This window comes from Pinus tabuliformis, chromosome J (genome assembly GCF_031772625.1).
Source record: "Pinus tabuliformis cultivar Carrire ecotype Pingquan chromosome J, CPIR1, whole genome shotgun sequence".
In the NCBI taxonomy this organism is placed as follows: domain Eukaryota; kingdom Viridiplantae; phylum Streptophyta; class Pinopsida; order Pinales; family Pinaceae; genus Pinus; species Pinus tabuliformis.
In genome coordinates, this window is record NC_142295.1 from 733,094,385 (window position 1) to 733,121,206 (window position 26,822).

The 26,822-nt window shown below is 39.6% G+C and overlaps 1 protein-coding gene across 5 annotated transcripts in view; it reads right to left on the reverse strand.

The window, feature by feature from the left end:
* Nucleotides 1–26,822, reverse strand: part of SGR2 (shoot gravitropism 2 (SGR2)) — a 444,740-nt gene that overhangs the window by 174,885 nt on the left and 243,033 nt on the right. For all 5 annotated transcript variants that reach the window (XM_089378380.1, XM_089378378.1, XM_089378379.1 and 2 more), the window contains exon 9: nucleotides 8,099–8,248. In XM_089378380.1, the coding sequence (XP_089234506.1) occupies nucleotides 8,099–8,248 (150 nt within the window). The remainder of the gene's footprint in view (nucleotides 1–8,098; nucleotides 8,249–26,822) is intronic.

The following is a 26,822-nucleotide window of genomic DNA, read 5'->3' on the forward strand; positions in this document are numbered from 1 at the left end:
TCTCCATCTGCGCAATCCCTCCAAGTGTCTATGTGGGCCCCTTCTCTACGTGGTCCTTGGGCCCCCTTGGCTCCCCTTTTAAGTTACAATGTTGTTCTACTAGGGAGTGACTTTATTCATAAAGTGAGTTATGTCCCCCTTTCCTCACCTTTTTATTTATAAATAACTATAGAAGACAAAATTGAGCAAAATCAAATATTCCAATTAGCCATGGCTAATTAGGAATATTACAGCTATTCATTGTCGGTAGTAGGCCGACATTCCCAAGGACAGCGCAATCATTCTTCCGGGAGGCCGAGTTACTTGTGGAGGTTCATTTTTTCTGAGTGGGGCAGAAAACTTCGATCCTACTAGATCGAATGATTCCAGAGGCAAAGGGAGAAACCCAAATCTTTCGTTGAGCAAATCTATAGCTGAACATAGATGTTCTACAGCAGTTCGCTAGAGTAGAGCCATCGTCGTGTGGAAGAAAGAAGAGCACACATAGAGGGAAATTTTTTCCTCAACGAACTTCTAGTCTCAAGAAGTTGGATTTTTCTTTGCAAATCAACAGTCATTGTGAGCATATCTTCTCACTCCATAAGGGAGTGTGAATAGTAAAGCAACGGTTGAGCACAAAGAAAGAGAGTTTTCAACAATTCATTGAGATGGTCGTTGTTGGGCTTCGTGATCAGGATAGGTTGGATGGAGCTTCCAACTACATCATCTGGGAGGCAAGGATCTCCTTCCTTTTAGATGAATATGGCTTGAAAGCCTATATTGATGCAGTGGTAGCAATTCCCACGAATGCAAATCAACTGAAAGAGTACTGAAAGGAGATGGCACGGGCGAAACAATTGATCCTATATGGAGTCAAGGGTCATGTTGTTTCACATATAGTTGCCAAAGATACTGCCAAGCAGATGTGGGATGCTCTCACCACGTTGTATCAGGATACTTCCGAGCAGTGGAAGATGTACCTCGAGGAGAAGTTGAGGTTGATCCGGATGCAAAAGGGGGAAGACATAGACCCCTTCCTCACCAGGATTCAAATGATCTGGAACCAGTTGTCAGTTGTTGGGGCAACGCCTCAACCCACAGAGCTTGTGAGATTGGCACTCAACAGTGTCTCCAAGGACTGGCAGGTCTTTGTCCAAAGCATATTGGGCAGAGACGAGTTACCCGACTAGGACAAGATGTGGGATGACTTGCAACAAGAGGAATTGAGGCAAGCTCTTCTAAAGAGCTCCATCAATGGCAGCAGCAATGGATCGAAGCAAGTAAAGGAGGAGGAGAATGTGGCCCTCGCATCAAAGTGTCACAGTGAGGGACAGGGGGAGAATAAAAAGAAGAAGAACATGTCAAAGGTCAAGTGCTTCAGATGTGGTGAGCTTGATCACTACAGCACCTAGTGTCCTCTCAAGAAGAGAGACAAGGTGGAGAAGCAGGACCTGCATGTAGCTTCAGTAGATATCGATAGGCTTTCCTCCAGGCTGGAGGAAGACTTCGCTATGGTTGTCGATATACCTCCAGTAGTGAGGTGGGGTGACTTGCTGTTGTAGCCTAGAGTGCTACATTTGGGCAAGATCCTTACGGAAGTCCACCTCATGGATCAATACCTTGCTATAGGGGCCCACAGTAATTAGTAGCAAGATGGATCAGTGGCAGTTGATGCAGTGAGAGACCAAGTGATAGTTGCAGAGACTAGTAGCAGTCAGATGTTGGGGAGCGCAGTGAAGAGTAGGTAGAGCAGAGTCAGCAGCGGCGCAAATCCTTTAGTGACAGTGCAGATGCTAGTGGCAGTCAAAGACTCGGGAGACAGATGCATCATACTGATCACAGTTGATTCAGTATTCTAGATGCTTTTTAGTTGCATATGTTGTAGTTGCAACAGCAAAAGATGAGAGGGAGTTGCAGTGCAAATGCAGTGTTGGCAGCAGTATGGCAATGTCAGCAACAGCGGAGATGCAGCGAATATCAGAGTTATGCAATGGTTGGTGGGCAATATGGCCAGACATCAGCAGCGTGACAAGAGATGATGTAGAGACAGGGTGTTGTGGCAAGATGTCAGCACTAGAACACATTCCTCATTGATAGAGTGTTAGTTTTTGTAGAATCAAATGTATTCTAGCCACAAAATTTGGTGCAGAGCCTAGAATACATGAGATCTCCAAAACCCAGAAATCGTTTCTGAAAATTTTGCCTAGAAATGACTTAATTAGATTATTAACCATTTTTTAAATATTTCGTAAGTCTAAACTTAGGGAATATGGTTAATTAATCAGTATTAATTAAGTCAAGGCGAGAATCATCTAGAACCTCACACAAATCAATCTAGAGATGATCCTAACCATTGATTAAGTTTTAATCTTGGTCGTTGGTGCTCCAACAAAGGATTATAAGAAGAGGTTGATGTGGTGATGGAGAGGACACTTGAGAGGTTCAATTTTTGAGCAGACCGATTTCCAGAGCAGCAGTAGTCAGTTTTCGGAGAGAGAGCTAGAGATCAAAGCAGTGTGAGATGGGCAAGGATAGTTTGTCCGGAGGAAAGATTTCCAAATCCAAAGAGGAAACAACGGCCGAGTTATCCCAGAGAGGCAGCGCAGAGGCTCTGCGCAGTAGCTTCAACACGGCAGATCGATTTGCTGGTGAGAAAAATCGTTCTTAGTTACAGAGGTCGGGAAAATATTCCAGAAGGTCAAAGAGATGATTTCCTCAATAGCTGGAGGTAGAACGACTTCATCAAAGGAAGTTTCGAGCCACACATGTGGGAGACAACACAGAAGGGCTCACGCTAGGGTTTGGATGGCCAGTTTTTTGAAGGCAAGTCGTGCCAATGATTCTGTTAAAATTGGAAACTAGGGCCAAATTCCACCTTAGGACAACTCATATGATGATGATGGTTATCGCATTAGATTCCTCTTTTCGAGAGGTACAATTTTGATATAAAGATCATCTCATTTTGACAATCTAAAATGGAATTTTGAATTTATTCTTTCTCATGCACAAATTGTCAAGGTCGGCCTCAATCAAATGTAGGCCAATGAATCCAATGGATGTGTCTCCTCACCCTCAACGAAGTGTATAAATAGGAGTGACCTCTCTCTCATTTGGACATCGCTCATCTCATCATCTCTCTCCTCCCTTGATTGGTTCGTACAGCTTGGAGGCATTCTCTACTTCGCACATGTTAAAGAGGACGAATTTCAAGGTTGTTTTTGGAGGCCGAAAATTTCAGAAATCATGGCAGCAATGACTTGGACTGCTTGACCATTAGTTGACTTCGTTTTTGTGGGCACAATGTCATTTTCTGAAGGCCGCATTTATTGGCACGATTTTCAAGGTGATTGGGATAGTTTGATCAAGTTGACTTCAGCATTGACTTTCTACTTTGACCGCAGAAATTACAGCAAGGTTTGACTGGGTTGACCGAACTGCTTTTTGGTTTGACTTTGACCCTCTTGGAAGGCCGAATTCTTCTGATGTTGACTAAGTTGCTTGGAGGACATTTTGGGGCTACTTTGACCACCATTGAATTTCTAGTTAGGGCTGCACTGACTAATGTTGACTGCTGATTCGGCAGGACTGTTTCAGGCATGTAATTCTAATATTTGTACACTCTCCCTCTCTGTTGAACTATTGAAGAATAATAAGAAGATTTGATCAAAGGGTTTCCCCCATTGGGGTTTGCCCCTAGCATCCACCATATCTTGTGTCCTCTTGTCTTGAATTGTCTTCTGCACATGTTTTTGTGTTCTATCTGCATTTACTAGCAATGTGTTTAAGTTAATGTGATTTCTGCTAAATATGATTGGAAATTGTCATTGGGTTGATAAGGAACATTGAAGTAAATTGTGCTAAAAGATAGAACATATCATTGTTATCTAAAATTAACATGGTATCAGAGCTTAGGTGAAGACAAAGCCCAAGCAAGAGTGAAGCAAAGCAATCACTAAGGGAAGTTGTTGGACAAGGACTTGGAACTTGTCTTAATGATGACTACATCTTATTTCAAATTCGAAGACAAGCTTAAGGACAAATCTGACTATCATGCATGGAAGATGCCTCTAGATTTGGCATTGGAAAAAAATGATGCTATGGACTATGTCAAAGGAAGAGTTGTGGAGCCTCCTTCAAATGCATTTGCAACTGCATTTGACCTTGAATTGGGTATATCTCTTGTTACCTTGTAAGTGTTTTTGTTTAATATATTTCATATAATGATGTGTAATGTGTCAAAATTTTGCAGCTAGCTAGTTTTTCTTGTACCCTAATTATTGAATATCATTGTGCAAGTTGTTAGATTGCAGATTTGTGTATGTTAGTCATTGATAACAAGTAGATAAATGTTCCTAGTGGAGTAAAACTTGCCTTTCTTCCATGAAAATCCATAGATCTTGGGTGGGTAAATGTTAAAGAGTGCTTGATAGGGCATCACATTTTAGCCTCCTTGAAGACAATTTTGTCCAAATTTCGAATCGCATACTCTCTAGCCCAAGGATAATGCACTGATCCAAGTAAACTTGGTGATCACCTCCTTTCTTCTCTTTTTCTCTTTCCAAAAATTTTAGACCCCTTCCCTAAACAATGAATTAGGGCTTCTTACGAATTGCATTAGAGAGGAGCTTTTGCAATACTACTTGCACAGGCTACTCCACTGGTGTTTCCTCTAGAGTTCCTTCCAATTTGAGGCAATTCCCACAGTTGGTTTGTGAGAAAACCCAAGCCCTAGTTGTATTCTTGGAAATCACCTTGAACGTCTTCGTGAAATGTCTTCTTGAGGGTTTTTGTGCATAGTATTCGATGGAATAAATATTTTACAACCCTTTCCCTACACTACCTTGACCTAACAAGCTCTTTGGAGGGTCTCCTCCCATGATTATTCATAAACCCTAAGTGTCGTGTGGTCCCATTGTAGTCTTCTCAAGAATAGTGAAAGCTTATATAAAGATATACAATCATCATACAAAGCTTCTTGAGTAGTCTTAATCACCTTTGGAGCCTTGACCTTAGGCCTCCTTGTCATCATTGGATATCATTAACCCTAGGTTTAGGCCTCCTCATAGGTCTTTCTTGGAGAGCCTTTAGCTTTTCTTCAAGCATTGTGCCTTTATTTTGAGCCTCTCCTATGAATGGGCCTTGGAAATCACATCATATCTTGTCAGTGATTCTATCATTAATAGTGATTTCCCATATACCAAGGCTCCTCCCATTAGTGAAAGTCTGTAAACAATAGGGGACACTAACTAAGGTGATAGTGGGTCTTCGTCCCATTGTTTTCATTTCGTCTAGTTCTCTTAGGTACCCCTGCTAGATTGTGTGGCAACATGTAACAGAGCAAGATTTTGGCTTCAAGCACGCCTTCATTGCTAAGGGTTTGGCTTGTGATAGACTTGTTTAGTGGGAGCTCTTCAGTGGTGATTCTTGTATTGAAAGAATGGTGAGCAATTCCAAAGTGGAGATCAAGAAGTTCAATGGACAAAAATTTTAGTTGTGGAAGCTCAAGATGGAGGATAATCTACTATGTTGAAAGAAGATTGAGGTCAAAGCAATGACAAGGTGAGAGGATGGCAACATAAGTGGCAAGATGGCAGCAATTAATAAAAAGAATATTATAATGGAGTTGAACATTTTTAACTAGATGTAAATGGGCATATGATTATAAGACCTTATTAGACATGTGTACTCCTAGAAAATTACCAATAATGTTTGGGGAAGACCTAGTTGATGGGGCGCAGGAGCATGCCTGATTTCCGAATACCCTGGTTATGGGCTTTGACAAGAGTATGGCCTAGAGATGAATAGTGAAGGCTCACTCGGCCGATTTGTTCGAATTTGGAAAAGGGAAACCCCAACTCAAGTTTAAAGGGGGGAATGTTACATTAAACTTGAGTTGATCACAGAATCATTTTGATACAATAAGTTTATCATTGGTGGTTTACTTGCCCAAGGTTTTAGTAACCCATGATAGTTTATGTAATATTTCATATTTAATGTCTTTATGACTCTATTCTAAGATGCCCTTTGGCCAGGATTAAATATCTATTAGGAGTTGGTTTTCCTGATTTAGGGTTTCGAGCATAAATATTGGTGTCCAGTTGCTATGTGTTATATTATTGTCGATTATTAATTATTTCCTGTGCATTTATTTCTAACAATTACAAGGGTTTCCAACAAAATAAACAAGTGAAAGAATTGCATAAATAAAACCTCACATAATATCGATGCAATTCCTCCAATCTTTCATTAAGCTTGCAAAATGGTGTAATTCCCTTTCCAAGATTGATTTAATTGTTTATTTTCACTTGGAGAGAAAAGCAACATCAAAATGTGAAATGAATAATTAAATTAAAAAGGGTTATAAAGAGAAAATCCATGATATTTTGATGACCCATGGTATTGACCATGGTATTTCAGTGACCCATGGTATTCGACCAATAGTATTTGGATGGGGGAAACTACCAAAAAAAAAGAAGGGAGTTCAAGGATATGATCGATTATTGATATTTTAATAATTGTATCGGGAGCTTTAGTAGCTTACAGTGTGAGGGGAAACCCTTGTGGATACCCTAGTTTTGGTGGTGAAACATCCACCCTAGCTAGTGGTGATTAGTTTGTGTTGCACGATACACCCTAGCTAGTCATTTGGAGGGATCAACCAGATTCTTCATTGGCACTTAGCGAGAAAGAACGAGATTTTGAAGCATTAGTTAGAAGGTTGTAGCAGCACACATTTGCAAACAGGGGTGTCTAGTCAGAGAAGGTTTCTCCAGCTTATCTATTTGTCAGGTTCCCTTTAAGATGACTTTGAAGCAATTTCCTGCTTAGTAATAAATAAATAAAAAGCTAGGTTTACAGTGGAATTTGTCTACAAGATTTGTAATTACTGGTTTAAAATCTGTCAAATTCTCAACAAGAATTATTATGTCTAGGAGTTGCTTTTGCAATCTCACATTGTATTCACATTGGATGTATATCTTAGTCCCATTGACCTACTTTTGTGGTTGCTTGTTGGACATTAATAAAATTATCTTACCTTATCTTATGTTGGTTCAGGTCATATTCTTGGTGTTGTAAGAAGCAAGACATTTTTTGTCTCTCCTCCATAGAAGCTAGATACGTTGTGTCATTCTTGCCTAGAAGGACCTTGCATGGATGTGGTTGAGTTTTGAACAATTGAGTTTCCCTCAAAAGTATCTCACCACTCTTTTTTGTGACAATTACAGGATAATTTAGTTTGTTCATAATCCAGTGGATCCTGGAAGAACTAAAAACAATGAAATCTAGATACACTACATTCAACAACTCCAATATCAAGGAAATCCTATGCTAACATGCCTACCTTTGGTGGGCCAACACACCAACATGTTCACAAAACCTTTACTAGAGGCCAACTTCAATAGCTTGCATAATCATATTCGTGCACGAGATTTGCCATTAAGGGGGGTGTTATGTAATGTCCACTCTCTATGGCCCCTTTTCAACATAAGTGGGCCTGTAAAAAAGGAGTAAGCTTCATTTTTAGCCTCAGCCAACCTTATAGTGTATTCGTATCGCATTTGCCTTTTTGGTTAAGACCAACGTTATACACAAACTTGAAAAACCTAATGGAAAAATAGCCCACTCTTGAGTTGCATATAAATACACAACTCTCAGGTGTATTCAATCATTCAAGTGATTCATTCACTCTTAATAAAGTGATTTTCCAAAGGGAACCATCAAGTGTTGCACCCTCTCTTGTGCTCAGGTTTCTTTGTCTCTCTAGCAAACTTCTCCTTGAGTTCTTTCTCTTTCTAGTGTTGCACTTCCCTTGGTTGATTTCTCTCCAAGTGTCATGCTTCCCTAGAGCTGGTTTATTTTTCTCTGTATCGCAGAATTTAGGTTTGTGTTGGTTACATTCAATTCTCTCACTATCTCTTGTAAATCTCAACATTTGTCTTCTTAACTCAATAATTACAATTAGAAATTTACAATTACATTCTGATACATTACCACTTTCCACTCATCACCTAAAAATATTCTTATTAATCTATGAGACCATAAAAACATCCATACAACATATTACTTCACCCATATTTTAACAAGAAATAATAATGAAGATAGAGTCAGAAAAAAATACCGAATCAATGATATCCTGGCAGTAAATAGGACTCATGTAATATAGAACATCATGAACAGTGGCACTCAACATAGTACGTAATGCTCTTACGCCCTCCAATGTAATCTTTTCAACTGCCGCTTCACCTCCTAACTTCAAACTTCTTCTCCACTATAAAACCAAAGACAATGTTACACTATAGAATGAACTTACAAAAAACCCTACCTGTAAAGAAAAGTTAAAGTAAAAGCAGCACCTTGAACAAAAAAGCAAGCAAACAAACAATAAATATCCAGTAAAATTGTTGGTAACTCAAAAACGCCTTTCATTATTGTCCATGAAAATAAAGCCAAATGAAGAATGGAATTTTTTTACTAATAATTTACAAGAGTATAGTACCAGTCTCCAACAATGAACAGCCACATAGTGAAGTACTAGCATATTTGGAAACAGAGCTTGATGCCTATGGATGCCTCAAAAAGTTAAATTCAACCCTGCTACTACGCTAACTAATACTTCAGCTGCCATCATTTTTGTGCATGCAACGGATCACCTTGTATGCATTTAGCTTGAATAAATCAACCAATATCAAAGAATTCACTGAAAATAGCTTTCTAAAGTTATGGTAATTCATTGGACATTAATAAAATTATAATATTTTATCTTCCACTCTCCCAGAGATTTTAGAAAAACAGACTTTAGTAACTAGTAAGAGAGAGGGAAATTTGGTTTCCTTAAGTTGTTAATGCAAAGGAATTTCTTGCTACTATTCAATAAACATAAAAGTGTTCCCACCTCTCATTAACTTCAAAATCTAATGCACAATAACATGGAAAAACCTCTCACATGAACCAAATTACACATCTGGCTTTCTTAAAGTTCATTTCATCTTTAAGCAGTGTTGTTGCCCATATTTTATCTTCCACTCTCCCAGAGATTTTAGAAAAATAGACTTTAGTAGCTAGTAAGAGAGAAGGAAATTTGGTTTCCTTAAGTTGTTAATGCAAAGGCATTTCTTGCTACTATTCAATAAACATAAAAGTGTTCCCACCTCTCATTAACTTCAATATCTAATGCACAATAACATGGAAAAACCTCTCATATGAACCAAATTACACGTCTGGCTTTCTTAAAGTTCATTTCATCTTTAAGCAGTGTTTTCACCCAAATTATACAGGCAAGATGTGACAACGCTCAAGACGGGGGTTGTCACTCTGATCCCCGCCCTCTCTGTTCTAGTTGTCTCACTACAACAACCTATGGGGTTAATCCATATGAAATGTGAAAATGAAAGACCCATCGACAACCAACAAGTCTAGGAGACACAACTAAATGGCTTAGCAACTTGGTTAATTTAGCAAGTTTAGTGATTACATTAGATTACTTTGAGAGACCAGTGCCTTAAATGGAGTCAAAATACTTGTTTAACGTGAATTATCTACCAAGCCACCAAATGGATAGTTGTTGCTTTAGGATGCTTCACTATCCTATATGAAATGCGATACCTAAGACTACGTGAAATGCAAGATCTTCGTTTATTTTAAATTAGATGCCTATCTAAATGAATCCTTCCTCTCAACTATTTTGAAGCTAGTCTCTAGCGTAGGTTGTGAGAGAGAACCACCAGGGGAAGATGGCAAAGGCTATATTAACGATACCTCCACTGGAGTTCTAACCACCTGATGCCTCCAGCACTGCAAAGATTCTGGCTCTGACAACTATAAGGTCATTGTGTTAACCACAAAAGAGAGTCTAAGCTTCACAAGTTGGGTGAGAAAGGTGGTCCTATCTCTCTATCAACCAAGCTTATGCTTGGAGGTAAGTTAATTAATGCAAAACTAGTCCTAAAATGCAAGTGCAAAATAAGTGATTATCTTTAGGTGATATTTTTAAGTGTATTAGGTACTTAAAGACAAATTACAATGATTTCAAGAAATACTTAACAATGTATAATGACAATCTTCACCAAAAGAAAGTGCTCAGTAAACCAAATAGATGGCACCAGAAAATGTTATCAAGATCACAATAGACAATTGCTCATGAAATGAAAATCAATCCAATGCTACATTCAACAATGCCAATTAAATGATGATGATCTACAATTAACAAATTCTTAAGATTACTTAGATTATAACTATAGAATGTCAATGTGCCAATTAGATACAAAAGAGAAAAATTCAAATTCTTTATGAACACAATTAGCAATTCTTTGGACTACCTCAAGATTACTCTAATCACGATTATGATTACCAATTAAGTGCTTTTCAGAGTGACTTGATTTCCAACATTATAAACTTTAGATGTGAAGCTTACTTGCAACAAGTTAGTAAATCCACAAGAAACAATGTAACCAATTATCCAATTATCCACTTCTTTAGCAATGTGATAGCAATGACAGGTAGAGATATTCCAATGTTACAATAATGCCAGCTATCAATGGGAGAAAGAGAGAATTTATCAACAATATTATTTCTTTAGAGAATTAAGCCAATCTTATGCAACAATTACCAATTCAATTAGCTTTTTAGAGCACTTATGTTTGTCAACGAGAATGCAAACAGTGATATGTTTGAGTGAAAGAATGCAATGAGATGCAAATGCAAACAATGGTATGCCAATCAAATGATGATTGCAGCAGTAAAGAAAACACCAAATTTTTCACTAGAAAACACTTGTAAGGATGCAAGGAACAAATGCCAAATGAAAAGAGATGACTGTCAACAACTTTTGACACCACTGTTATGTTTATATCAGACCTTATGCAGCATCTATCAGACTTCAAAATTATTATGAAAACCTTCAAGAAATGACAAGATATGCCAAACAATGCAAGCCCAACCAGTGCCAATGATTTACCAATGATGAAATATGCTTGCAAGTTAATTATTATGCCACTGCTATGTGATTTTATCACTACTGTAGGTGATTTTAGATGGCTGTAGCAAACATATCAGATCTTGAATATACCCAACAGTCCTTCAAATTTCACTTATATGCAACCAATTTACCCACAAGGTTAATTTTTGATGCCTTAAATGATTAATTGATGAGATTAGGGCAATTTTAGATGTGTTTAGGCCCTGAATACAGCGTTGTCATTAATATGCTTCAGAGTTCAAATGAAACAGTGATGAGGAAGAGAGGGTTAGAGAGAAAACCACTAGGCCTACTGGCTTTGTTGGGCTTTGTTAGTTACTAGAGACTCTTTCAAACCACTTGACCAACTGCAACCACCAAGTTAGCTCCAAAAGCACTGCAAAACAACTTGTTAGAGACCATAAACCAATGCAAATTAACTCAGTGACTGAAGAATGGCTGAATGAGGGCTAGAAGGATAGGCTAGGGCTAGAAGAAGGGCAACAATAGGCCAAGAAGGGCTAGAGGAGGCCCACAATGAGAGAAACAAGGCCTAAAGGCTTGCGGCTAGGGCAAAGAAAGCCCCATAAGAGCATCAGCTCAAGGGAAGAGGCCAAAGAAAGGGGAGCGAGAGGCCCTTATGAGGCCACGGCAAGGCCAAAGATAGCCTACGGCTTAAGGGAAATGCCCAATTAGGGTTGCGATCAAGGAGATCAGGGCCTAAAAGGCCATTGGCTTAAGGGACAAGGCCTTAAAAGGCCATGGCAAGGCAGAGGAAGGGCTAAACAAGGCTGCCGCAAGGGGATAGAGGGGTATAGGGTTGTTGTCTAGGCTTGGAAAGCCTTCGGCTAGGCCTAGAAGACCTCAAAAAGAAATTTGGACCCCTGAAATCACAATAATTGCGCCACAAAAATGCCAAAAATCTCTTCTTTAAGGCCAACATCCTTCCTTCTTAGCCGGACGTTGAGCTTGGAGGGGGTCCAAGGGCTAGATCTTGCCTTCCTAGGCCTAGATCTGCCTCAAAACCCCAGCAAAAATGCTCAAGAAAACTAGACGTCACACTTGGAGGAATGAAAACCTTCAAACCCTAGCTTTACGGCTATTCTCTTCAGAAAATTTTGACCTCCTTGATGGCTTGAGATGGCTTGAGAAAATCACCTGCACAAATAAATGAAAGAATACCCAAAACCAAAATATATACAAAAAATTCAAAACCCCAAATGCTACCAAAATAAAACAAGGGTGGAAATATTTACAAATATTTACAATATTTACAAAATAAAATCGTTAGCTCTCATTAGCAAATTAATTCTTTGTAGCCCAAGATCAAATACAAGTTTTGAGAATTTTCTTAAATTTTACGGACGAATGATTTCGAATGATAGACCAGCCAAAGCCCTTATGCAGAATAATTTGTCACAACAAAAGCTTAGAGCCCAAACAAGGTCGGCACTTCCCCACAATCTCTGAATTGGAGCCCAAGGGCTAGCATACCTGCAAATCTCTATTTAAATCTCAAGGAAAACTGTTAGATCATATAGTGAATCAAATCACCTAAGATAACTCATACCAATATAATGTTCTTATCACCGACAAATGAAATAACAATTAAATATATTCAGCACAATATAGAAGATCAACACATAACTAGCACATACCATAGATTAGAAGATAGAAGAACACCATGAACTGAAACCCCAAAGTCTTTCTATGATGAGAAAAATGATTCCAGCAGAGCAATAGCTTAGTACATATGTTACAAAATCACCTCATCCAAAGATGGGAAATAGAACCTAAATGGCTTCCTTATATAGAGAAAACCCCTCCAAGTGGAAAATAATGGCTAGTTGGTTTGATCCTAGTCAAAATAATCTCGACTATCGAAGATAACTTGATCATCTTTTAAACTCCACCGTCGAATTTTTATCTTTGAGGAAAAATTCGAATTTCTCTTTAAAACCACCTTTAATTAATCCAAAAATTAATATTTTGGATTAATTTCCTCGAAAATTTTACTTTGACTTAACCACCAAGGTCCAAGGGCTCAACTTTTCTTAAAACATCCATTTTTCTCTTGGTGGAGGACCTCCAAAATTTGACTTCTTTTTGACCCACGATTTTTTTATTATTTTCCACTTGGAGAGAAATTAATTTCTCTATAATTATTTTTTGACTCTAAATTGATTAATTTTTTGGCATAGGGTTTTTTATTTAATTTAGCCAGAAAAATTAATTAATTGACTCTAGAGGGGATTTAATTATTTTCCACCCTCAAATATTTTAATCATGGCTTCTGATTGCGAGGGGCCATGCACTGAAATATTTTTAAATCAAAATAATTACAATATCAACCTTTAGAAGGGGAAAACACCTTTAGACATAGACCCTCAAGATATTACCCAAGTCTACGACACAATATGATCTAGTATGAAACCAAGTGTGTTTATAATAAAATAATTTAGCCGTGGTGTTCTGATTACAAGGGACCACGCACTAAAATTATTCCTAAACACACTTTTACATCAAACTCGATACACACTAGGACTCACCTAAGACCTTGTCAACGAATTCCACCCTAACTTTCAAGTTTAAGCTGAAAGAAAAAATTTGTCAATTATGAATGTTTACAAACACACATAATTCAGAGAGGTTAAAAGACTTCCTAGGATGAAATCCTTTGCCAAAATCAAAGGCTTACCTAGGTATTGTTACATAATTAAATGGTCATACTAGCATCATTTACAATAAACTTTGCAGAAATTGGGTTTACAATGATAAATGATGGCTACTGATGACTTTGATCTTCAAAAAAAAAATCTCCACTTCCTTGTACTCTGCGTTCTCAAACTATTGACAAAGTGTGGTCAACAAGGAGCAATAATTTCACATAGCAGCTCTATAATTGCTCACTACATCCGAACATTGATTTGCTCAATATTGTTTTTTGGAACTAATTAATAAAATACAAAGGAAATATCGATGAATGTTCTCATTACACCAAGAAATAGTATGGCCAAAAAATGTTAACAGAGCTAAAGATGGAAAAAGGGCAGTGTGGCTAAAAAATGATATTGAACCTGGACCAGTCATTGAACCAATTGATACCAAAAATGTGAACAAGATTAGAACCATGAAAAAGGCAACAAAAACAAGACCACCAACAAAGACTTCAAATATTTAAGTTTTGAAAGAAAAAAAAAACTTATATATTAATGTGCATCCATGTGAATCCAAATACTTTATACACAAATATGCAAAGTTTCTCATTTATGATTAAGTAAAAGAACATATAACCAAAATAGCACTGACTGCAATACACCTCTAAACCAAAAAACATCAACAAAGAGGCTCTAAATGGCCTCTAAATTTCAAAAAGAAGCATAGTCCTAATGAGTAACTATAATGACATAATCTAGAGTCTAGACTCTAGACCAGTGTTGGACAGCTCACACTCAGCAAATACTTGGCTAGGATATCATTTGCCAACTCGGGAAGACTTGGCAAATAGCAGAAAACTAAGAAATGTCTTTTTTTTTTTGCATAAAAGATAAATTATTGGCATTTCCAACAGATACAAGTTATAAAACCATGGTTTACACGAGAATTCATAATATCATCTCATAAAATATGATCATATAATATAACACAACTGATATTTGTATTCAAAATTTTTAATAGCAAATTTAAAATTGATTTCATAAACAAAATCACGTATAGTAGCAACTTGCAAATTCTCCATGAGTCATAACATAATTAGAAAACCAAACATAGACAATGTCTCCATGTGCAATGTCATGACTCATGCATCAGCACAAGGATGCCTAGAATAAGCCTTTGAGGAGCTATGGTTGGCATTTTTCATTGCATACACAAAGAAGAAATCAAATTTGGTCACCTACAAGTCTGCTCAAATAAGCCCTACAAGTTGCCTCATTGAAGGTCATCATGTCAGCCCCATTAGGGCTAACTAGCCCTCACATGACACCTGTTTATATGAGTTTGTTAGCATTTGTTTTGTCTGCCATCAACCACAACAATTCGGTCTGCAACAACAACAAAAAGTTTGGTCTTCTATTGCAGAGCATATCCGCACATGCGAAGAGGATAATATGGGATCTTTTGATGACGATTTGTATCTCCTTCAAAGGCTCGTTGACTACAGTGATTTGGGTGCCTTTGACTTTTGTTCTGTTGATTCTTTAAGGCTGAAATACTACAAAGAAGCTCGCTCCTTTTATGTGACATACTTCTGAAGTTGTCCAAGGGTGTTAGGGCCAAATTCTTGACAGTTCAGTGGTAGACTTTTGTGGTGACCTCAGTGAGAACTTTAGCCTCCATTCACAGTGACTACAGGCCTATATTTCGGCCTTCTTGTGCAGACCCTACTTGTTGGACAGAAATGGAATTTCTCTCCTTCTATGAGCAGATTTTGATTGGTTATTTCATTGTTGGCTATTTTGGATTTGTTGGAACCTTTTGATGTACTAATGATGGACATAATCTCTCTCACATAAGGAAAGAAGTTTGGGTTTTCCCCTTGTGGGTTTTGCCCTGGAAGTGAGCCAAATCTTGGTGTCCCTTGTCTCTTGCTTATTGTCTATTGTTCATTGGCTACTATAATCTCTATTTATTGCTCTTATTGAAGGATTAATGGTTGAATTTTTTCATGTATAGCAACTTGTTGACTAAAGTATAAAGAAGGAACAACTTATATCAACGGAAGTAGTTATCAATTGTGAAAAACTACTCTAGTCATTGCAACACTAGAATTTCAACATGGTGTCAGAGCTAAGGTCAATATTTATGGCAGCTTTAAGATCACTGACTGCTCCAAAAGAAATTCTTGGCATATTTTCTTGTTTTCTTTGTTAGTTTCTTCGTCGGAGTTACTATCTGAAGATTCCCCTTCTTGTTCTGCTTTGCAATTGTAAAGTTTTAGTGTAGTGCATCTGTGTCCTGGAGAATATTTATCTCTGCGTGTCCAACATTTGCCATCTCTTTTCTTTTCAAAATTTGATTGTTGTTTTCCTCCTTTGTGCATCGGTGGTGGAATGTACTTACCAGTGTTTTCTGAAGAAGACTTACTTGACTTTCCTTTTGAGTAGTTGCTTGATTTTTCATTACTGACATATGGTGTTTTATGGAATTTATACTTTCGTTCAATAATTATTGTTGCATGTCTAGCTTCTTCAATGGATTTAGGTTTATATAGTTTTAATTCTTCTCGAATATACTCTTTAAGCCCACATCTATACATTTTTAGCAGTTCTTCGTCGGAGAACCCCCTTTGTCTTATAGCTAATACTTCCCACGTGTGGGTATATTTGCTTACAGATCCTTTTTGTTTGAGGTGAACGAATATTTCGTAAACATCGTCTTCTTCATCATCATGGAAGCTTTTGAGTAGGCTGTCCACAAAAATTTTCCAATTGAACAAACTAGCCTCACATCTATTGGACCATCATAGGAACCAATCGTATGCTTCAGCGTCCAAGTTGTTGGATGCGATCATGATCTTCTCTTGTTCTCCTATTGGTGGGTTTGCCCCGAAAATGACATCCATTTTATTTACCCACACAATGGCACCTCTATGGTCCTTACCATCGTACTTAGGTAATTCCCTTCTAATTTTTAGGTAGTCTGTTTCGAGAAACTTTGTATAGTACTGACTTCCTCGAAATTGTATATGCGGTATTGTGGGACTTCGTGCATCAATGGAAATTGATGACTAGTAAAAACTTCGCCTTCTATAGTCTTGGGACTCTGTGGCGATTCATGAGTGATTAAGGGATTAAAAGAATGATTGAATCCTCCCATTAACTGGCTCATCATGTTCTCTATTTTTTTATATTATTTTCCATTTGGTCTTGAGTACTAATTAATCCTATCGTGGCCTTTTTCCAAATTCATCCTACTTCTTTTCAACATTGCCAAGGCACTGGTGTATTCCATTGATTTCCTCCTAAAATTTCCTTGAATTCGCATCGTCATTTCTACTCCCCGTTTTGTTCTTCTTTTTCTTAGTAGACCCAATTTTTAATTCGGTCTCGGCGGTGCTTATAGCAACCGACTTCTGCTTCCTGCTCATCTCAAAGCAGAACCCAAAGAGAATCATCACTGACAAGTGCTCTAGTGATCCTCCACACTGACTGCCCAGTCAGCATTCGAATAATCACGCAGCTTCATATTTCTGGAAGTGTATCTCAATCCATGAGAGATTGTGCCCTAAAGATATCTCAGAAAATTCTTGGCACCAATCTAGTGAGGTTCAACCAAATATGAGCTCACTATGCTTACTGCAAATCATATATCCAGACAGAAGTTCACCAAGAACATCAATGCAAATGAGTTTATGAAACTCAGAGGCATTTTCCAAATTTGGTCCGGCATCACCAACATAAAACTTCTGAAAGTTAAGATCCTCAAGGTAGTCACAGGCTTGCAGTCTACCATTCCATATCTGGAATCCAACTCCCTCTTACTTCTGCAAGTTAGAGGGTCTGCACATGTCAAAAATAGGTCATTTCTCAGAAGTTGTTGGTATGAGAGTTTTGTCATCCACAACCTTCAAATAATGGTTTGGATCGACTTCACTTTTAGTGAATCTCAGCTTCATCAGACAGCTATCAATCCTCTCACATTAGGCCCGGGGTGTTTCACTTCAAGCCATAGAGGTCTTTCTTCCACCTGTATACATGAGATTCCCAATAATGAATCTCAAACCCCTCGGGTTGTTCCAAACCTATGGACCTACTACATGAGGAGAATGGTCCCCTTGTAAGATTGTCCTTTGGTACATCTCAGACATGTACCTTCATGCTTTTCTCGAATTCAGGTATCCGAGTCACCATCTGACTCGCATCTGTTAGGGCCTCATAAAGTAGATCTTAGGTTTTATAGATGAGATATGTCATGATCCCCAATGGACCATCCTACAACTTGACATAAATTGCCAACCCTGAACCCATGAGTAAAAGCATCTTTGAAAAATTCATTTTCCAACGCGTACCTTTCCATCGATGAATGCCACCCTATAACCTTTGACTTCCATTGTCGAAATGGACATCAAGTTCTTCTTGTGATCAGGTACATAAAAGAGATTCTGTAAATGAATAGACTTACCCTCATTCAATTACGACGTAACATACCCTACACCCTTTCCGTGATAGGTGACATCGGCTCCAAGTATAATCCCACGATTGTTTCCACCTCTACCAAATTAGAGAGAGCACCCTTCTATTTAAAGAAGTGCCTTGAAGCACTATAATCGATAAGCCAGATTCCCAAAGAATCTGAAGGAGAGGGCCAATACAAGATAGTGCTTCTTTATCTTATCAGAAACAACATTTGATTCTTCATACCTGGGGTTCCTTGCTTCCTCTAAAGAGTCAGCTGTTTCCTTCATGACCTGCATTACATGTCATTCCTCTGACCATTGAAGATGTCCTTGGAATGATTGTTATCATCATCAAGTGATGTGTCCCAACCATTCGGAAACTCCTTCGCATAATGGCCGAACTTATTGCAACCAAGGCATCTGCCTTTCCTTCCACCCTTAGATCCGGACTTAATAATGAAGTGATCTTTAGGTAGGCCATTAGAAGCTTCTACTGCGCTATTCTGATAATATTCTCTGCTTCGATTTCACCCTTGGCGAATTTCAAAAGGGCTAAGGAATCCACTGATCCTTTTGTCCTTTTCCAACTGTCTTTGGTGATTGCTCTCACTCTTGCTTGGGCTTTGTCTTCACCTCAGCTCTAACACCATGTTAATTTTAGGTATGTTCTATGCTTAGAGCAATTTATTTCAATTTTCACATATCTTTCCAAATTAGCAATCACATCAACATTAGTGTAAGCTGCAGGTAGAACATAAACATAAATCGCAGAAGACAAGCCAAGACAAGAGGACAAAAGATGTGGCGCTAGCCAGGGACAAACCCCAATGTGGGGAAACCCTTGATCAATTCTTCTTATATGTTCTTCAATAGTTCAGAAGAGAGAGAGAGAGAGAGAGAGAGAGAGATAGTATATTTACAACATAAGTCAACACTTTGACTTATCTAGATAAGAGCATATATCATCTCTAAGAAGATGATACATGAGATCAGTTGAAGACAAGCTCCTTCAATTGATTCTCCATCGTGCTGCATCTCATCATCATGCTGCACTTGTTCACTGAGCTGCTCTTGTCACAGAAATGCAACCAGTCATGGTTGTACCCATACATGTTGTTGTACACACTGCCTCCACTATACAACAGTTGTACCTATACATGTTGTTGTACTCACTGCCTCCAATATGCAACAGTTGTACCTATACATGCTGCTGTACATACTGTAATCACTATGTTGCAATCATTACATGTTGCAGTGCATACTATCCACTAATTGTCATGCTGCATATAATTGTTGCACCTAGATGTGTAGCTCCTCAGTCTTCATTCTTCAACTGGGTCTCCAAGATGATTACACCACCACTCTGCTCCTTGCTTAGCTGACTGATCCTCAATGCAATACTTCTAACCTTTGACAATGGCACTGTCCATCTCTTATTACAGCAGCATTATACAACCCTTATAACAGGTCTGAGGTAGCCTTTCTGGAGGACTATTCCATCCTTTAGAGCTCTCAAACAACTACCTCTATCCTCAGCCTTCTAGCAAGATACACAGCCTCCTCTTCAGCCCTTCAGTCTTCCCTTATCACACAGACACCTACAGCAAACACACTGTCCATTTCTGTACCTTTAAGACACTTTCTTGTTGCGTTATAAGGCTACATGTGCTACGTTTTAGAGTCTTTACATGGCTGAGTATTAGGGCTCCATTGATAGTGGCTTTAGGCTTCTTTCATTGCGAATATAGAGGTTCTTAGGACAGTGGATTTAGGGCCTCTTGCAAAAGTGAATTAAGGATACATGTTTGTTGTGTATTGGAGCTTTCTTGACAGCAAGTAGGACCACCCTTGACAACGTTCTAGTTTCATTTACGACTGCGAATTAGGGACTCCGTTTAGCTATGTTTAGGAGCTCTCTTTACAGCAGATTAGGGCCTAATAATAAGGCACCTTTGACCTGCAGCTAGGGCACTTTTAGGACAGCACATTAGGGCTTCTACTTCAGTTGTGCATAGGCCTCCTTTACTGTGGCTAGATCTCTCTGTTTGGACAGTGGCTAGGCTTCCTCCTTGAGCTGCGAATATGTCTCCCTCTTGACAACGTATAGGGGTTTCTTTGAGCTGCGTATAGGTCTCCTCTAACCTGCGAATCGATCTCCTCCTAAGACTGCGCTAGGGCACTTTAGTTGACTGCATCTAGGGCTCTCTAAGAAGACCCTTTACACTACTTCCTCTTTGAGAGAGGACAACCCAAACAAGTGGAGAGGAGAGATCAAGAGAGATGAGAGTGTATTCTCAAGTGATTCAAGGCACCTTTATTTATACTAAAACGTTGAGCACAAGTGGGGTATATTTGGATGCTGGCCGACCTTGACGAATTGCCCAGAACACAAATAAATTTGTATCTCCATGAATACTTATCGGAATCGGGTGATCTTTAGATCAATCCTACACCTCAACATGAAAGTGATCCAAGAAAAATATCAGCTGCAATTAATAATATGACCCACATGGAGTTTGGCCCTAGTTGCCAATTTTAACACTCCCTCTCAACTAGGGAGGACTCCATCCATTGATCCATATGTTCAACTATACTATCTCTGCCATCAGTGCCCTGCACTGCTCTGCTTTGCTCTACTCTGCTCTGCTGAACCATGAAGAAGAAAATTGAACGAGAATCTCTTATACCATTCTCTACTAACCCGAAGTCAGTTTCATTGATCCCAGATCAATGGAGGTCATCCTAGCATAGGGAGTGTGGTAGATACAACAATGCGTCCATCGATAGTACTACTATGGTCCCTAACCCCATTTCCCTGCTCATTGATCAGATGAGATGTACTTCCCATGAGTCCCAGACTGCATGGGTAGGATGCCTCGACAGGAGAACTAATCATCTTACCCATAGGAGAACGAATCATCCTATTCCACAGCCGCCACGGGAGAACTAATCATCCCGGCCCACAAGAGAACTAATCATCTTGTTCCATAGTTGCCACGGGAGAACTAATCATCCCGGCCCATAGGAGAACTAATCATCCTGTTCCAAAGTTGCCATGGGATAACTAACCATCCTGTCCCACAGAAGAACTAATCATCCTGTTCCATAGTCGCCACGAGGTATCATAGGGAAAGGTTGAACCTGTCACCCTGTACATAACGCACCACCAAGGCAGGGTGAGTCGCCTTGTGGTCGTATGTCGCTCCAGTAAGTACCCCAAACCCCCCAAAGCTCCCAGAGCTCAATGCATGCAACATGCAAGACCCTTATACGAAGGTCTCTCAACAACTCCAAGTCGTTCAAGAAAATCACAGATTTGACCTTTCCCCAAGGCTTTGACAAAGTGTCTACAACCTGTACATCAGTCTCAATGCGATGGAGCCTCCTCGCTCATTGACTTACCATATCCCAGGTAAGGTAGTATTTGATATCTATCTGCTGCAGTAATCATCGAACACGGGATTTCTCAATAATCGAATTCCCCACTAGTTGCCACAAAGAATCACAGTGGTATTCATCATGTGTACAAACAGCTCACTGAAGAGCTTCCACAACCAGGCAGCTTCATATGAGATCATACTCGTAGCTATGTATTCGGTCTTGGCGGTGCTTATAGCAACCGACTTCTGCTTTCTGCTCATCTTGAAGTAGAACCCAAAGAGAACCAGCACTGAGAAGTGCTCTAGTGATCCTCCACATTGTCTGCCTAGTCAGCATTCGAATAATCATGCAGCTTCATATTTCCGGTAGTGTATCTCAATCCATGAGAGATTGTGCCCTGAACATATCTCAGAAGATTCTTGGCACCAATCTAGTGAGGTTCAACCAAATATGAGCTCACTATGTTAACTGCAAAGCATATATACGGACAAAAGTTCACCAAGAACATCAATGCCAATGAGTTTATGAAACTCAGAGGCATTTCCCAAATCTGGTCCGACATCACCACCATATAACTTCTGAAAGTTAAGATCCTCGAGGTAGTCACGGACTTGCAGTTTACCATTCCATATCTGGAATCCAACTCCCTCTTACTTCTGCAAGTGAGAGGGTCTGCACCTATCAAAAATAGGTCGTTTCTCAAAAGGTGTTGGTATGAGAGTTCTATCATCCACAACCTTCAAATAATGGTTTGGATCGGCTTCACTTTTAGTGAATCTCAACTTCATCAGACAACTATCAATCCTCTCATATTAGGCCCGGGGTGTTTTACTTCAAGCCATAGAGGTCTTTTTTCCACCTGTATATATGAGATTCCCAATCATGAATCTCAAACCCCTCGGGTTGTTCCAAACCTGTGGACCTGCTACATGAGGGGAATGGTCCCCTTGTAAGATTTTCCTTCGGTACATCTCAGACATGTACCTTCATGCTTTTCTTGAATTCAGGTATCCGAGTCACCATCTGACTCACATCGGTTAGGACCTCATAAAGTAGATCTCAGGTTTTATAGATGAGATATGCCATGATCCCCAATGGACCATCCTGCAACTTGACACAAATAGCCAACCCTGAACCCATGAGTAAAAGCATCTTTGAAAATTTCATTTTCAAACACGTACCTTTCCATCGATGAATGCCACCCTGTAACCTTTGACTTCCATTGCCGAAATGGACATCAAGTTCTTCTTGTGATCAGGTACATAAAAGAGATTCTGTAAATGAATCGAGTTACCCTCATTCAATTGCGGAGTAACATTCCCTACAACCTTTCCGGGATAGGTGGCATCGGCTCCAAGCATAATCCCACGATTATTTCCATCTCTACCAAATTAGAGAGAGCACCCTTCTATCTGATGAAGTGCCTTGAAGAACTATAATCGATAAGCCAGATTCCCAAAGAATCTGAAGGAGAGGGCCAATACAAGATAGCACTTCTTTATCTTATCAGAAACAGCATTTGATTCTTCATACTTGGGGTTCCTTGCTTTCTCCGAAGAGTCAGCCATTTCCTTGATGACCTCATTACCTGTCATTCCTCTAACCATTGAAGATGTCCCTGCAATGATTGTTATCCTCATCAAGTGATATTCGGACACTCCTTCTCATAATGGCCGAACTTATTGCAACCAAGGCATCTGCCATTCCTTCCACCCTTAGATTCGGACTTACCAATGCAGTGATCTTTAGGTAGGCCATCAAAAGCTTCCGCTACGCTATTCAGATAATATTCTCTACTTCCATTTCACCCTTTGTGAATTTGAAGAGGGATAAGGAATCCACTAATCCTTTTGTCCTTTTCCAACTATCTTTGGTGATTGCTCTTTCACTCTTGCTTGGGCTTTGTCTTCACCTCAGCTCTGACACCATGTTATTTTTAGGTATCTTCTGTGCTTAGAGCAATTTATTTCAATTTTCATATATCTTTCCAAATTAGCAATCACATCAACATTAGAGTAAACTGCAGATAGAACACAAACATTAATCGCAGAAGACAAGACAAGACGAGGAGACAACATGTGGCGCTAGCCAGGGAAAAACCCCAATGTGGGGAAACCCTTGATCAATTCTTCTTATATGTTCTTCAATAGTTCAACAGAGAGAGAGAGAGAAATAGTACATTTACAACAGAAGTCAACACTTTGACTTATCTAGATAAGAGCATATATCATCTCTAAGAAGATGATACATGAGATCAGTTGAAGACAAGCTGCTTCAATTGATTTTCCATCGTGCTGCATCTCGTCACCATGCTACACCCATTCATTGAGCTGCTCTTGTCACGGAAATGAAACCAGTCATGGTTGTACCCATACATGCTGTTGTACACACTGCCTCCACTATGCAACAGTTGTAGCTATACATGTTGCTGTACTCAGTGCATCCGCTATGAAACAGTTGTACCTATACATGCTGTTGTACATACTATCATCACTATGCTGCAATCATTACATGTTGCTGTGCATACTGTCCACTAACTGTCATGCTGCATATACTTGTTGCATCTAAATGTGTAGCTCCTCAGTCTTCATTCTTCAACTCGTTCTCCAAGATGATTACACCACCACTCTGCTCCTTGCTTAGCTGACTGATCCTCAATGCAATACCTCTAACCTTTGACAATGGCACTGTCCATCTCTTATTACAGCAGCATTATACAGCCCTTAGAACAGGTCTGAGGCAGCCTTTCTAGAGGACTGTTCCATCCTTTTTGAGGTCTCAAACAGCTCCCTCTATCCTCATCCTTCTAGCAAGATACACAGCCTCCTCTTCAGCCCTTCAGTCTTCCTTTATCACATAGACACCTACAGCAAACACACTGTCCATTCCTGTACCTTTAAGACACTTTCTTGCTGCGTTCTAAGGCTACCTGTGCTGCGTCTTAGGGTCTTTATATGCCTGATTATTAGGGCTCCATTGATAGTCGCTTTAGGCTTCTTTGATTGCGAATATAGAGCTTCTTAGGACAGCGGACTTAGGGCCTCATGGGACAGCGAATTAGGGCTACCTGTTTGCTGCGTATTGTTGCTTTCTTGACAGCAAGTAGGACCACCCTTGACAACGTTCTAGTTTCCTTTATGACTGCGGATTAGGGGCTCCCTTTAGCTGTGTTTAGGAGCTCTCTTTACAGCGGATTAGGGCCTAAGATTAAGGCACCTTTGACCTGCAGCTAGGGCACTTTTAGGACAGCAGCTTAGGGCTTCTAAAGCATAAAAACTATTACTGAAGTATGAAAACCAATAGCTTGTAGACTTGAATGTTAAAAATACACAAGAGGTATTTAATGAATAATAATTTATTAATATATATATAATTGTACAAGTGATATGAATGTTACAATGACGCCCTGCTTTTATACCTAAGCAAGTGACCTTTCATGATTAGGCATGTCTTTTAGACATGCCTTTTCAGTTAACTAATCCCTTCTTAACATGATCACTACTTGATTACATAGTACTTATATTATTTATAATTATTTATTTTGTTATGAATTATATTCATAACAGCTTCTCCTTCAATTGTGCATAGGCCTCCTTTACTGTGGCTAGATCTCCCTGATTGGACAGTGGCTAGGCTTCCTCCTTGAGCTGCGAATATGTCTCCCTCTTGACAACGTATAGGGGTTTCTTTGAGCTGCATATAGGTCTCCGCTAACCTGCGAATGGTCTCCCCTTAAAACTGTGGCTAAGGCTCTTTAGTTGACTGCATCAAAGGCTCTCTAAGAAGACCCTTTCCACTACGTCCTCTTTGAGAGAGGACAACCCTAACAAGTGTAGAGGAGAGATCAAGAGAGATGAGAGTGTATTCTCAAATGATTCAAGGCACCTTTATTTATACTAAACCGTTGAGCACAAGTGGGGTATATTTGGTTGTTTGCTGACCTTGACGAATTGCCCAGAACACAAATAAACTCGTATCTCCATGAATACTTATCGGAATCGGATGATCTTTAGATCAATCCTACACCTCTCGATGAGAGGGATCCAATAAAAATATCAGTTGCCATTAAAAAGATGACCCACATGGAGTTTGGCCCTAGATGCCAATTTTAACACTCCCTCTCAACTAGGGAGAACTCCATCCACTGATCCATATGTCTGACTGTACTATCTCTGCCATCAGTGCCCTAACTGCTCTGCTTTGCTGCTCTGCTCTGCTGACTCTGCTCAATTCTGCTCAGCTGAACCATGAAGAAGAAGAATTGATCGAGAATGTCTCATACCATTCTCTACAGACCCGAAGTCAGTTTCATTGATCCCAGACCAATATCACAAAACAGTGTCTCAAACCACTCATACTAATCCCATGTAGTAAAACATCTTGCGCAGAGGAGAACGAATCATCCCAGGTACTTCCCATGAGTCCACAGGAGAACGAATTCCATGCAGGAACGAATCATATGATAGGTACTTCCCATGAGTCCCAGACTGCATGGGTAGGATGCCTCGATAGGAGAACTAATCATCTTGCCCACAGGAGAACGAATCATCCTATCCAACAGTCGCCACAGGAGAACTAATCATGCTGGCCCACAAGAGAACTAATCATCCTATTCCATAGTTGCCACGGGAGAACTAATCATCTCGACCCACAGCAAAACTAATCATCCTATTCCATAGTTGCCATGGGAGAACTAATCATCCCGACCCACAGAAAAACTAATCATCTTGTTCCATAGTCGCCACGAGGTATCACAAAGAAAGGTTGAACCTGTCACCCTGTACATAGGGCACCACCGGGGGAGGGTGAGTCGCCCTATGGTCGTATGTCGCTCCAGTAAGTACCCCAAGCCCCCCCAGAGCTCCCAGTGCTCAATGCATGCAACATGCAAGACCCTTATCCGAAGGTCTCTCAACGACTCCAAGTTGTTCAGGAAAATCACATATCTGACCTTTCCCCGGAGATTTGACAAAGTGTCTGCAACCTGTACATCAGTCTCAATGCGATGGAGCCTCCTCGCTCATTGACTTACCATATCCCAGGTAAGGTAGTATCTGATGTCTCTCTGCTAGAGCAATCATCGAACATGGGATTCCTCAATAATCGAATTCCCCCCTAGTTGTCACAAAGAATCACAGTGGTATTCATCATGTGTACAAATAGCTCATTGAAGAGCTTCCACAACCGGGCAGCTTCATACGAGATCATACTCGTAGCTATGTATTCGGTCTCGGCGGTGCTTATAGCAACCGACTTCTACTTCCTGCTCATCTCGAAGCAGAACCCAAAGAGAACCAGCACTGGGAAGTGCTCTAGTGATCCTCCACACTGCCTACCCAATCAGCATTCGAATAATCACGCAGCTTCATATTTCCGGCAGTGTATCTCAAT